Genomic DNA, 15814 nt, shown 5'->3' on the forward strand with positions numbered 1-15814 from the left:
AAAAACCATAATCATCATGAAGTTTAGCTTCTATAAACCTTGGATCACCATCCAATGCGTTCCAGGCTGAAGAGAGCCAAATGGAGTAAAACGTTCTTCCTCACTTAACTTCCTCGCCGCATACATTCTTCTCTCGTTTTACAATTATTGCTCAGTGGTTTAACATATTTATTTGCATGACTTTCTTCCTAGCTGGATCGTGTCCTTCTCCAGGACACATTGTGCAAAGCAAGGTGTATTTAAGGCCAAGAGGAACATATATACCCGTTTGCTTACACATAGACAATCTCGGGAAAAATACAGAAGGCACTGTCAACAGTTGACTGGGGAAAACGGTGGGGATAGGAGTGGCTTCGCACTGGGAACCCTTTGATACTTTTTCACTTCGTACGTGAGTGCACGTAAAAGAAAACATACAGAAATCTAGGAGAAATCCAAATGCCAATTTGTCTGAAGCCAAAGCGCCCCTGACCCGGCACACTCCCTCAGGCCCTCGCTCCCACCCCGGCAGCAGCCCAGCCGCGGGCCTCCGCGCGGGCAGGGCCCCCACTCACCCTTGGCGGCTGCAGGCTGAGCGCGGGCGGCCGGGGGAGCCCCGCAGCGGGAGGCTCGGTAGCGGAAGGCCCCGCAGCCGCTGTGCGCCCAAGCGGAGCATGGCGAGGCCGCGGAGGCGGAGGCCAAGCGCGCGGGCACCTGCTCCGAGGCCAGCCGACAGCCTGGGGCGGCGGGGGTGGCGGGCCCTGCGGCTCCGCGGTGGGGTGGGGTGGGGTGAGGGGGACCCTCCTCCGGGCGAGGGGCGGGCTCGACGGCTGGCGCGCTCTCCCGGACCCGGTGCCCACACAGTTGCGCTGCGATGGCACCTGCCGGAGGCCCCGGGGCCAAAAAGGTGAGTTTCTGGGCGTCCGCAAGGTATTCAGGCCCTCTGGCCGCGGGGCTCCCGGTGCCCGGAGTTCAAACCCCACCTCAGCCCTTGGCCGAGCTCTGCGGCCTTGGCCGGGCACCTGGACGGCTCTGGGCCTCGGTTTCCGCGATCGCCGGTTGCCAGGGATGACAGTACCATCTTGGCGACAGGATTAGATAGCAATCTCAGGTAACGTGTATGGAGCCCTGACCCAGTGCCCCGCGTTTGCAGACTGCTTTATGCAAATTATCTGATTTTCACGATTATTCCCGTTTTTCAGGTAAGGAAACTGAGGCCCAGAGAGTCAGGCAACTAGCTCGAGGTCACCCATTCTAGTCCACGGTGAAGCAGGGATTTGAAATCTAGCTTCGGATTCAGGGGCCATGCTCACATTTTCTACCCTCAGCCCATGTACACCGTCAGGTCTTCGGTTCAACCGGCGCCAGAGCTCAGTTCCCTCATGTTTTGGGAAGGGTGGCAGCCTGGCCCTGCAAGCCGTGGGCTGGCCTGAAACCAGCCCGGGCTGCAGACCCTCCCAGACCTGAGGCTGCGGAGGAGGGGTGGGTAGGGGAGTGTACAGCAGGTAGGGGAGTGTACAGCAGGTAGGGGGTGCACAGGGTGGGGTGGACCTCCTCTCATCAGTCAGACCGGTCTCCCTGGCTCCTTCTCTAGGCTCGTTCCCCATCTGCTCACCGACTGGGAGCCTTGTCCCCCGCCCCCTTTCTCTGCTGGGTGTGTGCTTGGTGAGGAGAAGGGGTGACAAAACAAAATTAGGAAAGCCATGAAGTTGGCCACAGGACATCTCCAGGATCTCTCAAAGCAGCCCACCTGTGCCCCAAAATTCAGTGAGGGTGGGGAAGGGAGAAGCTATATACACATGGAAATGTGCGCCACTGATCTATTTATACTAAAAGGTTGGGAACAACCAAGATGCCCAAGGATGGCGGGCTCCCTAAATAAAGGTGCACCCACTTAAGAAGTTGTTATGCAGCCGATTAAGAGGCTAAGTATGGGAACAAGCAAACTCTTTTGGCAATGTTACCTCACAAAAGGATATGTTTTTCTTATTATAAAAGTATAATACTGGCATTGAAGAAAATGAGCTTAATAAAAAGATAAAGACGTTGTGCTGATTTCTTCTTCCAAACTTTCTGTAATACTGTGTTCACCTTTAGCTCATTTTTAAAAAGGTTTTTAAAATATGCTGTCCCTGTCCAATTTCTTCCCAGCCTCTGCTCTTGCAACACCAAGATTATCATATGGTAACCCACGCTAAGGTGTACCTGAAAGTTAAAATGTTAGTGGGAAGCAGCTAATCTCACCTCTCCTGTCAGCTAACAGGTACATCTTAAGAATTCATTTAATTGCCACAGGGGACACCTCCAGTAGCCTCATTAATCCACAAGAGCAGTCCTGGTGGCAGCTTGAAGTAGAATGGATATCTGGCGGCCTCCGGCCAGAGGGTGAAGTTGGTCTGCTCCTCTGTGTGTGAAGAGAGACGCCCGGAAGCCAGACCTTAAATCCAGAAGTCTAGATACTGAGATCTGCAAAAAGGAAGCATAAATGCCTCTTGGAGCTCTCTCTCATCTCCAAGGCAGATTCACTGCCAAACTGAAAGGGAGAATGGAATGAAAATGTAAATGTACTGCAAATTAATTTACCGTGATCTTCGTCTTACACTGTCCTCTGTCTTATTAGAGCTGTCTTTAGATCATCCTGGTGTAGTAATTAATTGAGGTGGTAAACAGAGCAGTGAAGGAGGGACTGAAAGATGCTCTGAATTCAAATCTTGACGAAGGAGTTATTTTGCTAATGGCTGTTTAGAAAACTGGCAAAAGTTAGGGGCGCCTGGGTGGCACAGCGGTTAAGCGTCTGCCTTCGGCTCAGGGCGTGATCCTGGCGTTATGGGATCGAGCCCCACATCAGGCTCCTCTGCTATGAGCCTGCTTCTTCCTCTCCCACTCCCCCTGCTTGTGTTCCCTCTCTCGCTGGCTGTCTCTATCTCTGTCGAATAAATAAATAAAATCTTAAAAAAAAAAAAAGAAAACTGGCAAAAGTTAAAATTTTGGACAAACATCTAGGTAACAGATCAAAATGTCTGAACTTATTATCATGAAGATACAATCGAAATAAGCCTTATAATTTTCTTAAAACCTTAGCTAATTTTCTGTAAAAGAGTCTCATTTCCGCCCCCCTCCTCAGGACCAAACCTGCAGCATTTATGAAACAAGGGGCATTTTCAAAAGTCCTACCTGTCTGCTAGCTCTTGGCATGGTATGTCAAGGTGGTTAGCTGCTGTATGAGGTGGTAGGGATAGAGACCAATGAGATTCATCACCTGAGCCTCAGGCATTAAAGCCCAACAGAGGAGCCAGGTAGGTAACCAGATACTGCCCTACAGGTGATAGATGCAGGAATGGAGGGTGTTTGGCCTTAGGCAGAACACAAAGGAGGAGGTCATCCCAAATAAGAGTAGGTCAGGCAAGACTTCACTCTGCAAAAATGGAAGATATGCCAGCGTGGGCTGCAGTGAATTGGAGGCCATTTCAACAGTCCATAGGCAGTGAGGAAGGGGGAGGGGGACAGTGCTCAGAAGTGTTAAATAGATACACTCGTCATAACCCTGGGACAGACTGGATATAGGAGGTGAGGTACTATCCTATAACACCCAGATTGTATGCCAGTGTTTTTCCCCTCTAGAATCGTTTAGTGTATGAGGGCAGTGACCTTGTCTTATTCCAATGTTTATCCCTCTTGCCTGGAACTCTACCTGGCATGTGCAAAGGTCTGGTGAAAGTTTAAAGTGGAAGTCCTTTTTAAGTCCCAGAACTACAAAATTAGAAGAGCAAATTGCATTGTATGGCGGGAATAGAGAAAAAGGTGAGAATCATAATAAATATTAACATTTCTTCCACATTCAGCTAAAATGCATTTTTAGATATAAAGTATGGAAAAACAGCAGAGTCGGGAGCCCTCTCTGTCAAAACTAGAAAGAGACTGGATTAGGAATTGAGAAGATCTGAAGTCTCTTTTTTACTTACTTAGTTCTGTGATCTTGGACAAGTCACTTAGCCTCTCTGAATGTCCGTTTCCTCATTTATAAAATGGGAATAAAAACTGTCTGCCCTGCCTAGCTCACAGAGCTGTCCGGAGTACCAAATGAAAACATGTATGTGAACGTGCTAGAAAATGTAGGGCATCGTTATGAAACTGTATGTCCCTTAGGATTCTGTGTAGAGGTTTACACAAAAAAGAGGCTTTTGTTTTTCACCTAACATGAGGTCTTGCAATCCATGGCTGCTGCAACTATTCAAAGTTGTCATTAAAACACACACACACACACACACACACACACCCCACTGCTAGTTACACCAGCTGTTAGTCAGCTCCACCAGCCTTAGTGTGTGGCTTTCAATGGCATGGCTGAGAGATGACGCTATACCTCCAGGGCTTGCGGTGACATTCCAGACAGGAAGGAGGAAAAAAATGCCCAGGTGAAAGGGAGTGCCCATCTATATCAGGAAAGCAAAACTTTTCCAGAAATCTTTAACTGACTTCCACCTATGTCTCATTGGCCAACACCGTGTCATATGGCCACCCCCAGGAGCAAGGGAGCCTAAGAATTTAAGTTGCGGACATTGTCTCCCCAAATGAAATACATTAACAAAGAAGAGGAGAGAAAATACATTTAATTAGGCAGCTATCAATGTCTGACACAAACATGCTGAAAAACCAAAATAACTATCATGGAATCAGCACTTTCACTATAATTTGACTCAGATTAAATGTTATTTAAGAAAAAATATTCACAGCAGTTTGCACAAAACGAATACCTGGAGTGTCCAAGAAATATAATATACTCAATCTTTCTGAAATATTATTAGACATTGAGGATTTTAACAGAACTGGAGCTATAAGAACATAGTACCACTTTTCCTAAAATTGGAGACTGCTTTTAGGAAAAAAAAAAAAAAGAGGAAGAAAAATCACCTAAGATACATACCTCTTTTCTTCAGGGTATTTTGGAACGTCTGGAGAGTGGAGAGGTTGTGGTTGGAGATGGCAGCTTTCTCCTAACTCTGGAGAAGAGGGGCTACGTGAAGGCTGGGCTCTGGACTCCGGAAGCGGTAGTAGACCATCCCGATGCAGGTCAGTGGCGGCAGCCCCCGAGACTGTTTAGTTTAGAGAGTCACAGTTTGCTTACATCTGACGGAGAGAAGGTAAGTAAATAATTCTGAGTGTTGTCTAAGGACTGTTTCACTTGCCACAGTCACCAGGATGTAGAGACAGTGACAGTACACGGGCTGAAGCATATAGAAGAAAATGGCCTCTCGCTCCCCAGCTGCCCCCTTCCACACACACACTTGCATCTTCAGGTACAGGGACTGCTAAAATACCATCTTAATATTTGTTCCATGAATATTCACCTCGTGGACATTCAAGAGTTTCCTTAACATAGTAAAACTGTTATTGCTTCACATTAATCCCTCCGGCTCATTTGCATGTTATACTATAATAGTGTATTTGGTAGAGAGGATTAATAGTAACCACCAGATTAGCACAGCATAGATAGTAGACATTTGGGTTTTGTTGGGGGAGAGGGGTGTGAAGAAATCAACACCGTTTCACCTCATCCCCTGAGCTAGAACAAAACAGTAAGAGTTGGAGGTAAAAACTGTGATGGGATTGGCGAGTAACATCAAACCAGAGCTCTAATTCTATTTTTATTTTTTTGAGAGCAGTCTCCTAAATTAAAGTGGAAAATAAAGCGAAAGAATGAAATGGATACAAGCTGGGAATGGAACTTTTGATTTGCCCTGGTTGTATTCATATATGCACCGTGTATCTGAGAAACCTGGAGTCATGCTTGATTCTTCCACCCACCAGCTGTGTGACTTTGGACAAGTCATTTTACTTGCTCAAGGATCAGTTTCTTTTCTTTTCTTTTTTTTAGATTCTTCTTTTAAGATTCCTTTATTTGTTTTTGAGTGAATGTGTGAGTGGGGGGAAGAGCAGAGGGAGAAGGACAAGCACACTCCGTGCTGAGTGTGGAGCCCAACACGGGCTCAATCTCACGACCTTGGGATCATGACCTGAGCCAAAACCAAGAGTTGGTTGCTCAACTGACTGAGCCACCCAAGTGCCCCAGGATCAGGTTCTTGACCCATGTCACAGGAGGGTATGACATGGGCTAGCTGTGAGAACTCGTGTGTCAACCCGCATGAAAAGCCCAGTGCATCATACCCACTGGCCAATTTTATCTTTTCATCAGACACTCAGTTATATGGTAGGACCAAGCTTTATTTCTCTGGCACTTAGCACCAAGTTTTCACCTGGCCCACGGAGAACTTGTTCTTAATTTTAGATCGTTTTGCTAAACCAGAAAGAAAGTGTTGAAATAGCAAGGATGAGGATTGGGGTAGGGGAGAGATGAAGAGAGAGAGTGGGAAGGATGTCCTAATAGGCCATCAGAACTCCTGACTGCATTTCTCCAGCTGCCTGCTGTTGAATCAGTTTGGTGGGGGCACCACACACACACACACACACACACACACCTTGTCCACTATGAGAATTTCCTCATGTAAGCATTTCCTAACTGTAAGAAAACCAGTTAGATCCTCCACAACACAGGAAAATGAATAAACCCTCTCTAGACCAAAAAATCAAGGGGCAATTGGCCAACCAGACCTTAATGTCTGCCTATGACTGCACCAGACCATTGAAGCCCATGGACAGGACAATATGAGGCCATTCCAAACAGTCCCAATTTAGTATTACTCTGCCATGTCCTGTCCTTGAACTCTACTGACCTTAATCTGCAATTTTGTATAAGAACTAGGTTTGAAATTGTGTCTAATTGAAAGAGATTGTGAGTAGGTAAGCTACTTTTGCTGCAAATGATAGCTCCTATGATTTTTATCTTTTTAACTTAAATTTTAAAAACTACTTTGTAGTTCGTCAACTTCACACAGAATTCTTGAGAGCAGGATCAAACGTCATGCAGACTTTTACCTTTTCTGCCAGTGAGGACAATATGGAAAGCAAGGTAAGCTGTCATTTTGGTGGGGGTAGGGGTGGAGGGAGGACAGGGAAAATGTCAGGGATCATGTATAATAAAAATAACCTCTTGGGGCGCCTTGGTGGTGCAGTCATTAAGCGTCTGACTTGGGCTCAGGGCGTGGTCCCTGCTTTCCGGATCGAGTCCCACATCGGGCTCCTCAGCTGGGAGCCTGCTTCTTCCTCTCCCACTCCCCTGCTGTGTTCCCTCTCTCGCTGGCCTGTCTCTCTGTCACATAAATAAATAAAATCTTTTAAAGAAAAAAATAACCTCTTGAAGAGAAGGTATGGAATTGACCTGATATGTTACTACACTTTATTACAAGCTCCACATAAAATGTCTATTAAGGAATTAATCATTATGTAAACAAATATATACTACATAAATGAGCTTTTTCTCTGCCTTGTTAGCTGGGGTGGAGAGGAAGATAGGACTGGGAAGGAACAGGCCATTGGAAGGACATGTTCCTCCTGTGTTATTTTTTTGTAGAGAAAAAACACTTTGTAGATGCCCTTTTCACCTTATCTCACTGTCTTCTCTTGTAACTTGTCCATCTGGAGACAGGGTGGCCCTTGGGAACACAGCACTGGCCTGGGAATGAGAAGAATTGGGTTTGATGCCCAACTTTGCCACCTGTTGGGCATGTGACTTTGTGCAAGACACTTGGCTGCATGGAGCACTGGTTTTCTCTGCGCAAAATGGAGGTCACTTATGCTTAGACATATTGGGTTGTTGAGAAAAGTAGAGANGGGAGCCTGCTTCTTCCTCTCCCACTCCCCTGCTGTGTTCCCTCTCTCGCTGGCTGTCTCTCTGTCACATAAATAAATAAAATCTTTTAAAGAAAAAAATAACCTCTTGAAGAGAAGGTATGGAATTGACCTGATATGTTACTACACTTTATTACAAGCTCCACATAAAATGTCTATTAAGGAATTAATCATTATGTAAACAAATATATACTACATAAATGAGCTTTTTCTCTGCCTTGTTAGCTGGGGTGGAGAGGAAGATAGGACTGGGAAGGAACAGGCCATTGGAAGGACATGTTCCTCCTGTGTTATTTTTTTGTAGAGAAAAAACACTTTGTAGATGCCCTTTTCACCTTATCTCACTGTCTTCTCTTGTAACTTGTCCATCTGGAGACAGGGTGGCCCTTGGGAACACAGCACTGGCCTGGGAATGAGAAGAATTGGGTTTGATGCCCAACTTTGCCACCTGTTGGGCATGTGACTTTGTGCAAGACACTTGGCTGCATGGAGCACTGGTTTTCTCTGCGCAAAATGGAGGTCACTTATGCTTAGACATATTGGGTTGTTGAGAAAAGTAGAGAAGGGGAAGACTGTGGAAGTACTGCGAGGTATTCTGTACATGTAAAGCGTTCATACTTGTCAATGTTCATGCCCATTGATTCAGTCAACCAACCAACATTTATTGAGCACCTGTTATAGTCCAATCTCTATGCTGAAAACAAAGATGAAAGAAAGGCACAGAGCCTATTCTGAAGTGGCCCACAGTCCAGTGAGGGAGGCAAACAAACATTTACTAAAATGCCATGTGGTGAGAACAATAATGGAAATAGAAGCTCACTGAGAGTAAAGGAGAAGGTGCCCAAGTCTGCTGGTCTCAAATTGCAGAGTTTTTTAAATTTTATTTTATTTAGCTTCAATTAATTAACATAGAATGTATTATTAGTTTCAGAGGTGGAGATCAGTGATTCATCAGTTGCATATAACACCCAATGCTCATCACATCACGTGCCCTCTTTCATGTCTGTCACCAGTTACCCCAGCCTCCCTCAAACTGCAGTTTAAACCATGCCTTGGACTCCTCTTACTTGCTCATTGCCCCCTTTGTATCTGTTCTGAACCCTTGCTCTCTGACCTCAGTGGGAAGCTGTGAATGAGGCTGCGTGTGACCTTGCCAGGGAAGTGGCTGGCAAAGGTGACGCCTTGGTAGCAGGGGGGATCTGCCAGACATCACTGTACAGACACCACAAGGATGAAGTTCGAGTTAAAAAACTCTTTCAACTCCAGCTCGAGGTTTTTATAAAGAAAAACGTGGACTTCTTGATTGCAGAGGTAAGCCTACTGTTTCAGGGAAAGGAGTTGCTCTCTTCTGACAAATCCCACTACATAATCTTCGCTTTCATGAGGGTATGGGACTGCTTTGTGCCCTCATTTCCTCAGGGTACAGGGTCAAAGGTTTATGTACATGCCCTGCAGTCAAGGCAAACACCCTCTCACTTGCGTGCTAGGTTTTAATGAAGTCAAAGGGCAGACCCAGGAGAGGCCTGACCCTAGCCTTGGTTTTCTTTGGGTGTTTGTAGCAGCCGACTCACAGGGGACCCTACAAAGTTGGGTGAGAAGGGGACAGTGCTTCAGGGAGCAACCTCTCCCATGGGAGGGGCAGGGCTGGAAGAAGCTGTGCAGGGGCTGGAGGCTGTGAGGGAACAAAGCCTAGGAGGTAGGTGGCTGCTCAGGTTCGTGCGGCCCTGCTAATAATACTCAGTACCAAGCAGTCCCCTTGCCCTCCTCTGTCCGTGCTTTGCTCACTCCCATCCCTCAGCTCTCCCTCAAGCTATAACATATGAGTGATATTTTGAAGAAAGAATATGGTCTTTGATTGGACATGAAGGCCCAGAACATTCTCTTCCTTCCACTTCCAAAAATTAAAAAGCCCTCCCTCATTCCCCATTTCCCACCTTTGGTACCACTTGGAGTCAAGCTGTCAGCCCAAGTCTCTACCCCCAACAAGGACAATAGCCTTCCAGGTGCTCTTTCCCTTATCACTCTCTGAATCTATTGAAAAGCTTGCTTCATCACCCTTCCCATGGCTCAGGGCCACCCAAGCCCAGCAAACACAATTGGCAACAATCATCTTCAGAAATGGGTGCAAACCACCCAATAGGTTCTCCAGACGGATGGGAACACAAGTTTGTTTTCTAAGAACCTCTCTGTGGACTCTCTCTGCTATTCCTCACCCACTGCTTCTGCAGAATCTAAGTCAAGAAGGAAGAACACAGGGAGATTTTGGCCGGCTTTTCTTCACTTACTTAAGGTCAACTTTTCAATTGTGGCCCTTAAGGGGGTTCCCAGGAAGACCCCTGCAAATGACCTTGGTTTACCGGCAAGGTGTCCTGTCCACCCTTAACAAAGAAACTCAGTAGCTTTTCTCCCTTGCTCTGTGCCGCAGTGGTCTCACTGGGGGAAATCATCATATTTCTCCTTACTTCATGGAGCACTTATGAACCTCTAAAGGGGAGTGAATATAAAATCACTTTGAAGTAGAAAGTATAATAAACTATTCCTTATTTTTCAGAGATTACAGCAGCTCCATAAAAGATGAGTCTAAAATTTATTAGTAAGGGACGCCCAGGTGGCTCAGTTGGTTAAGTGTCCGACTCACTTTCGGCTCAGGTTGTGATCTTCAGGGTCATGAGATCCAGCCCCACATGGGGCTACACTCTCGGTGGGGAGTCTCCTTGGGATTCTCTCTCCCTCTCCCTCTATCCCTCCCCCTACTCACATGTGCTCTCTCTTTCTCTCAAATAAATAAATCTTCAAAAAAATAATAAAATTTATTAGTAAAACTTTCATTCCTGCGTCCTGGGATTGAACCTCGCATTGGGCTGCTTCTCTCTCTCTCTCTACCCCTCTGCCCCCCACTTGTGTTCTTACTCTCTCTGCTCTCTTTCTGTCAAATAAATAAATAAATAAATAATCTTAAAAAAAATAACTTTTGTTCCTTCAACATTATGATTTTAAATTCTCAATTACGTTAAAATCCTTTGTGGGTTTTGTTTTTGTTTCTGTTTTTTTCCATAACAGTCTTCATCTTGCTGAATTGATGATCTCTGAATGAAAATCTGTATTTTATTGTTAAAGGAATTAAAATGTTTACTCAGAAAAGTATTCTTTACTTTGCTAAAGACCTGTTCCTCAGCAAGTTTTACCACACATACTTGGTCATTTTTATAACTATTTTGCAACATTTGCATTCCACCTTTCAAAATCTGCTTTACGTTTGGACCAATAGAAAAAGTGAAATCTCTCTTAGTATTTTGAGCACGCCGAAGAAGCCGTATGGGCTGTGGAAGTCTTAAAAGAATCGGGTAAGCCTGTGGCAGCTACCATGTGCATAGGCCCAGACGGAGACATGCATGGTGTGACACCTGGAGAATGTGCTGTTAAGCTGGTGAAGGCAGGTAATTGGGACCCATAACGTGATCATGAGTTTCGGCTGTTGTTTATCAAATTTAACAATGGTTGCTTAATCTTGTAAGAGCAGTTCAGAACAGAAGAACTAACTGGCATTGGTTTCCCTCTTGGTAAAAGATGGGAGGTAGAGAAGGATAACTAATCTCCAAGGCAATTTCCAACGATTAAAAAATAAAATAAGTAAAACGTAAAAGCTCTTTATTTCTTTGCACAGGGGCTGCAATCGTGGGCGTGAACTGCCGCTTTGGGCCCAGCACCAGCTTGAAGACAATGCGGCTCATGAAGGAGGGTCTGCGGGCCGCAGGGTTGAAGGCACACCTGATTGTGCAGTCCCTGGGCTTCCACACTCCTGACTGTGGCAAAGGCGGGTTTGTGGATCTCCCGGAATACCCATTTGGTAAGCTCAGGGCGTAGGAGTGGTCCTTGTGTTTTCTTGTGCTGACAACATGGAAACGGCTATAATGAACAGCTATGGTACAGTCTTACAAACAGAGACTGTGTAAGACAAAAACAGTCAATGTTAATGAAAAAAACGAGCATAATCTAAAGTTCAACGTGTTTTAATTTTCAAAAGTGCCCATCAGAGCACCTGTGATTTGAATGTAGGGACAGTAACAGAAATGCTGTGACTATTGTGTTACAGGACTAGAGCCCAGAGTTGCAACCAGATGGGATATTCAAAAATATGCCAGAGAGGCCTACAATCTGGGGGTCAGGTACATTGGCGGGTGCTGTGGATTCGAGCCCTACCACATCAGGGCAATCGCAGAGGAGCTGGCCCCCGAAAGGGGCTTTTTGCCCCCAGCTTCGGACAAACACGGTAGTTGGGGAAGTAGCCTTAATATGCACACCAAACCCTGGATTCGAGCCAGGTAGGAATTGTTTAATTAACATTACTATTCTTCTCTAATCTCATTTTATTTATTGTTAGAAACCCTATGCATGCAATAAAAATTCAAAAAGTATAGAGTATGTAAGATTGAAACTAAAAGCTGCCCCTCTCCTTACACCAGTTCCATTCCCAGAGGTGATGACCTGTTTGCCATTTGTGTTTTGAAGTCTTATACCTTGTGTCTGGTTTTACCAGTTTTAAGCTGTGATCACTGCTAACCCTATACAAAAGCTGAGGCGTTTAAATCATATAACATTCCCCTTTTCTCCCTGTTCTACTTCTTCCAATTTTGATTTATTACATTTTTATTTCTTCTGTTGGTTATCTTTATAAGTTTGAATTCTCTATTTAACCACCTATTTCTTTATCCATTGATGTAAAGCAGTATCTCTTAATTCCACTCAGTAAAACAAGAATTAACTCTTTCTGCTCCCCTCTACTCTAGCTCCCTCATCTACCTCTTGGCTTCTTTAAGTGATACCATTACTTTTACATCATCAAGGTTTAGAACCATTGTGTTCTGCTCTGTAATTATAATTAAGTCTTTCAAGCTTTGTAGATTACTATAAAAATGTAAAGCTAGTAAATAACATTTACAATATTGTTATAATTGTCATATTAAACAAACAGGATTCATGAAATATAATAATCAGAATGCAACTCTAATTTTGTCTCCCTCTGTCTCTTTAAATCTGCTCATTCGGTGAAGTCTTTCCTCTCTGCCTATTTGAAAATACTGACGTGTCCCCAAGACTTTGTTGGGTAGTCTTAGGCAATAGAAAGCTCCATAACCACTTTATTTAGCAAACACAATCTTAATTCAGGAATTAAAAGTGTTCAGTGCCAGGGACACCTGTGTGGCTCAGTCAGTTAAGCGTCTGAGTCTTGATCTCAGCTCAGGTCTTGATCTCAGGGTTGTGAGTTCAAGTCCTACACTGGGCTCCACACTGGGCATGGAGCCTGATTTAAGAAAAAAAAGAAAGTGTTCAGTTCCATGTAAAATCAAAATTTGGAACACACGAAACTTATATTTTCTCTGGTTTTCCAGCAGTTGTCTTCAATAGGCAGGAAACTATGGAAGGCCAGGCTGACCCTTCTTTCTCCATCTTATGCTTCCAGCCCTCCCTTCCCATCTTGCTAACCAGGATTTCTGACCTCTTCAGATTCAAAGGGAGAGAAGAGAGGATGGCAAGGGGAGTAAACTGTACTTGGCCTGCAGCCTAACAGGAAGTCTGCATTTTCTGGGCCCGGCAGATCTTCACGAGTGCTGCCGTGGTTCCTTACATGCTTCCACTGGGAACTTTTGCCTGTACTTCTCATGCCGCAGGCATCGCATTCTTCTCTGTCTGCTGCTTCCCTTTCAGACCCTGGCTTTTTCAGCACATCACTCCAGATATCCCCTACTTGGGGGGTCTAGTTGTCCTTCCTGGTGATTCTAAATACCTCTAGATTTCAAACACGTCTTTTTCTGAAACGTGGTATGAAACACAATGATTGCTTTTTTTTTTTTTAAGATTTTATTTATTTATATGACGGGGGCGTAGAGAGAGAGAGCACAAGCAGGGGGAGTGGCAGACAGAGGAAGAGAGAGAAGAAGACTCCCCACAGAGCAAGAAGCCCCATGTGGGGCTCAATCACCAGGAGACTGTTATCATGACCTAAGCTGAAGGCAGATGCTTAACCGACTGAGCCACCCAGGTGCCTCCAATGATTGCTTTTGATAGAAATGGGAGAAAGGCTTTAATGGACATAGTTTTTCAGTCTGTACGTTGAAACTGAAGTTCTACTTTAGCCTGATCATCCACCACACCTGTGTGTGTTCGGCAAACACACACACACACACACACACACAAATATATATAAAACATACTGGACTTAGAAAATTGGCATACATTTTTTAATTAATTTTTTTTTTCAAACACAGGGCTAGAAGGGAGTATTGGGAAAATCTGCTGCCAGCTTCGGGCAGACCTTTCTGTCCTTCACTGTCACGGCCGGATAACTAAGAAGTGGTGAAAGAAAACACTGAAATGACAGCACAGAAAGAAATCTGGAACTCTTCCTCGCCTTTACCCTCTGCCCACCCTGCTCTCTCCAGCTGAACAGCGAATGTGCTCCTGGCCCTTCAGTTCAGGTCAACATATGCACCTTGCACTCCAGCTGTGGACAAACCCCCAGCTGGATGCTGCAGGAGATGCAAAGATGATGAGAAAGGCCCCTGGTCCTCCAGTTACTTACTGTCCAGCCATGCTGTGGTACCTTCTTCAGAAAGTCATCAAGAACAGCAAAACTCGTCTTTTAGGGTAAATTTGAGATTTTAAAATAAACAGAAGTCACTGAACACCAAATCTGTTGATTAATTCAGGCAACTTAGCTGGGTGCTTAAGGAAGATAGAGGAGCAATGAGTTTGCTTTTCTTCCATGATTTGTATAATGACTCCAAGGGCAATCCCAAAGGAATAGATGAAAAAAATGTTTTGAGCAATGGCAGGGTTATTGAAATAAGTGTATAACCTTCCAAAATGATTACTTTCAAAGATGATTTTACTTAAAGGTGGTAGGTCCTTTAAAAAAAAAAAGGTATTAGGTTCTAGAATTTTTTAAATGTGTCTTTAAGAGGGGCACCTTGGTGGCTCAGTCAGTTAAACGTCCGACTCTTGATTTCTGCTCAGGTCATGTTCTCAGGGTTGTGAGATCGAGCCCTGCATCTGTACTTGGCATGGAGCCTGCTTGGCATTCTCTCCTTCCCTCTCCCTCTGCCCCTCCACCCCCAATAAAAAACATAAATTTAAAAAATGTGTCTTTACAATCACAAATCGCTAGATTATAAACAGCTTAAGGACAAGGACAATGTGATGTTCTTCTTATATTTTTCCTTAAAGTATTTAGCACTGTGCTGGGCCTAATAAGAGATGTTCTAGATGCTCAATGCAATACTTATTTTTGATTGTTAAAATAAGTAAAAATAGGTCAACAGCTTTAGAAGACTTATTTAAAAGTCAGAGTTCTTATCTATCTTGATCTGCTATCTTCTTGACTTACGTTTGTGCTATTTACCACGTGCCACTATCTCGCTGTTTTTTCTAAAACAATGTATCAATTTGTGACAATTTATAAAATTAAAGATGATTTACCTGTTGTAGTGTTTGAATATTTAAAATATCCTGGACATTCTCTGGAAAATAATAGCAAACACTTATTACTTACCATGTTCTAGGCTATTGCTTCTCTCTCGTTCTCACACTCTATCTATCCATCCTATCTATCCACACTCTATCACATCCATCCATCCATTCATCCATCCATCTACCTAGTCACACTCATTTGTCCCTTATAGGGATTAAAATATGAGAGTGTTTTTAACACAGTAGTTTAAATGTGAGGAAACTAAGGCTAAGTTAACTTGCCTGAGGTCCACAGTTAGTAAATGGTAGAACTGGGATATTAACCCACATGATCTGGCTCCAGAATCCACGTTCACAAGCACTATACTGCACATACACCCTGCTGCTTTTATCAGACTCTATCCAAATTTTTGTGTTGTGGAGTTTCATGGATTTTTATCAGCTTTGCTTAATATGAATCAACCCTTCAATCCTGTTTCTGTGAAGTAGATAACTGGGAACTCATTAAATGTTGCCATTTACCCATAACACATAACCCCCATGCTAGAAATTAAAGGGTAAATCATTTACCACCATCCCAAGGCCTTGGGGGTCCTTGAGTATGACTAATACAAGTCACTAA

General features: G+C 44.3%; 2 protein-coding genes across 10 annotated transcripts in view; one reads left to right on the forward strand and one right to left on the reverse strand.

The window, feature by feature from the left end:
* The window catches only part of DMGDH (dimethylglycine dehydrogenase), a 71293-nt gene extending 66251 nt beyond the window's left edge, over nt 1-5042 (reverse strand). For 2 of the 6 annotated variants that reach the window (XM_034656423.1, XM_034656418.1), the window contains exon 1: nt 4904-5042. Coding sequence is in view for 1 of the 6 variants with exons in the window: in XM_034656417.1 (XP_034512308.1) it covers nt 555-655 (101 nt within the window). In the remaining 5 variants the exon portion in view is untranslated. Of the gene's footprint in view, nt 1-554; nt 705-2223; nt 2745-4903 lie in introns of those variants that run through there. The other 4 variants (XM_034656421.1, XM_034656419.1, XM_034656422.1 and 1 more) reach the window with 4 other exon arrangements.
* BHMT2 (betaine--homocysteine S-methyltransferase 2) overlaps nt 1-14751 on the forward strand; it is a 15701-nt gene extending 950 nt beyond the window's left edge. The window contains exons 1-8 of one of the 4 annotated variants that reach the window (XM_019800789.2): nt 835-886; nt 4917-5049; nt 6855-6946; nt 8845-9036; nt 11015-11162; nt 11390-11572; nt 11819-12047; nt 13992-14751. In XM_019800789.2, coding sequence (XP_019656348.2) covers nt 854-886; nt 4917-5049; nt 6855-6946; nt 8845-9036; nt 11015-11162; nt 11390-11572; nt 11819-12047; nt 13992-14073 — 1092 coding nt within the window. In that variant the 5' untranslated portion in view covers nt 835-853 and the 3' untranslated portion in view covers nt 14074-14751. Of the gene's footprint in view, nt 1-834; nt 887-3755; nt 3781-4916; nt 5050-5087; nt 5121-6854; nt 6947-8844; nt 9037-11014; nt 11163-11389; nt 11573-11818; nt 12048-13991 lie in introns of those variants that run through there. The other 3 variants (XM_034656425.1, XM_034656424.1, XM_019800790.2) reach the window with 3 other exon arrangements.
* The last annotated feature ends 1063 nt before the right edge of the window (nt 14752-15814 follow it).

This window comes from Ailuropoda melanoleuca, chromosome 3, assembly GCF_002007445.2.
Source record: "Ailuropoda melanoleuca isolate Jingjing chromosome 3, ASM200744v2, whole genome shotgun sequence".
Lineage (NCBI taxonomy): Eukaryota > Metazoa > Chordata > Mammalia > Carnivora > Ursidae > Ailuropoda > Ailuropoda melanoleuca.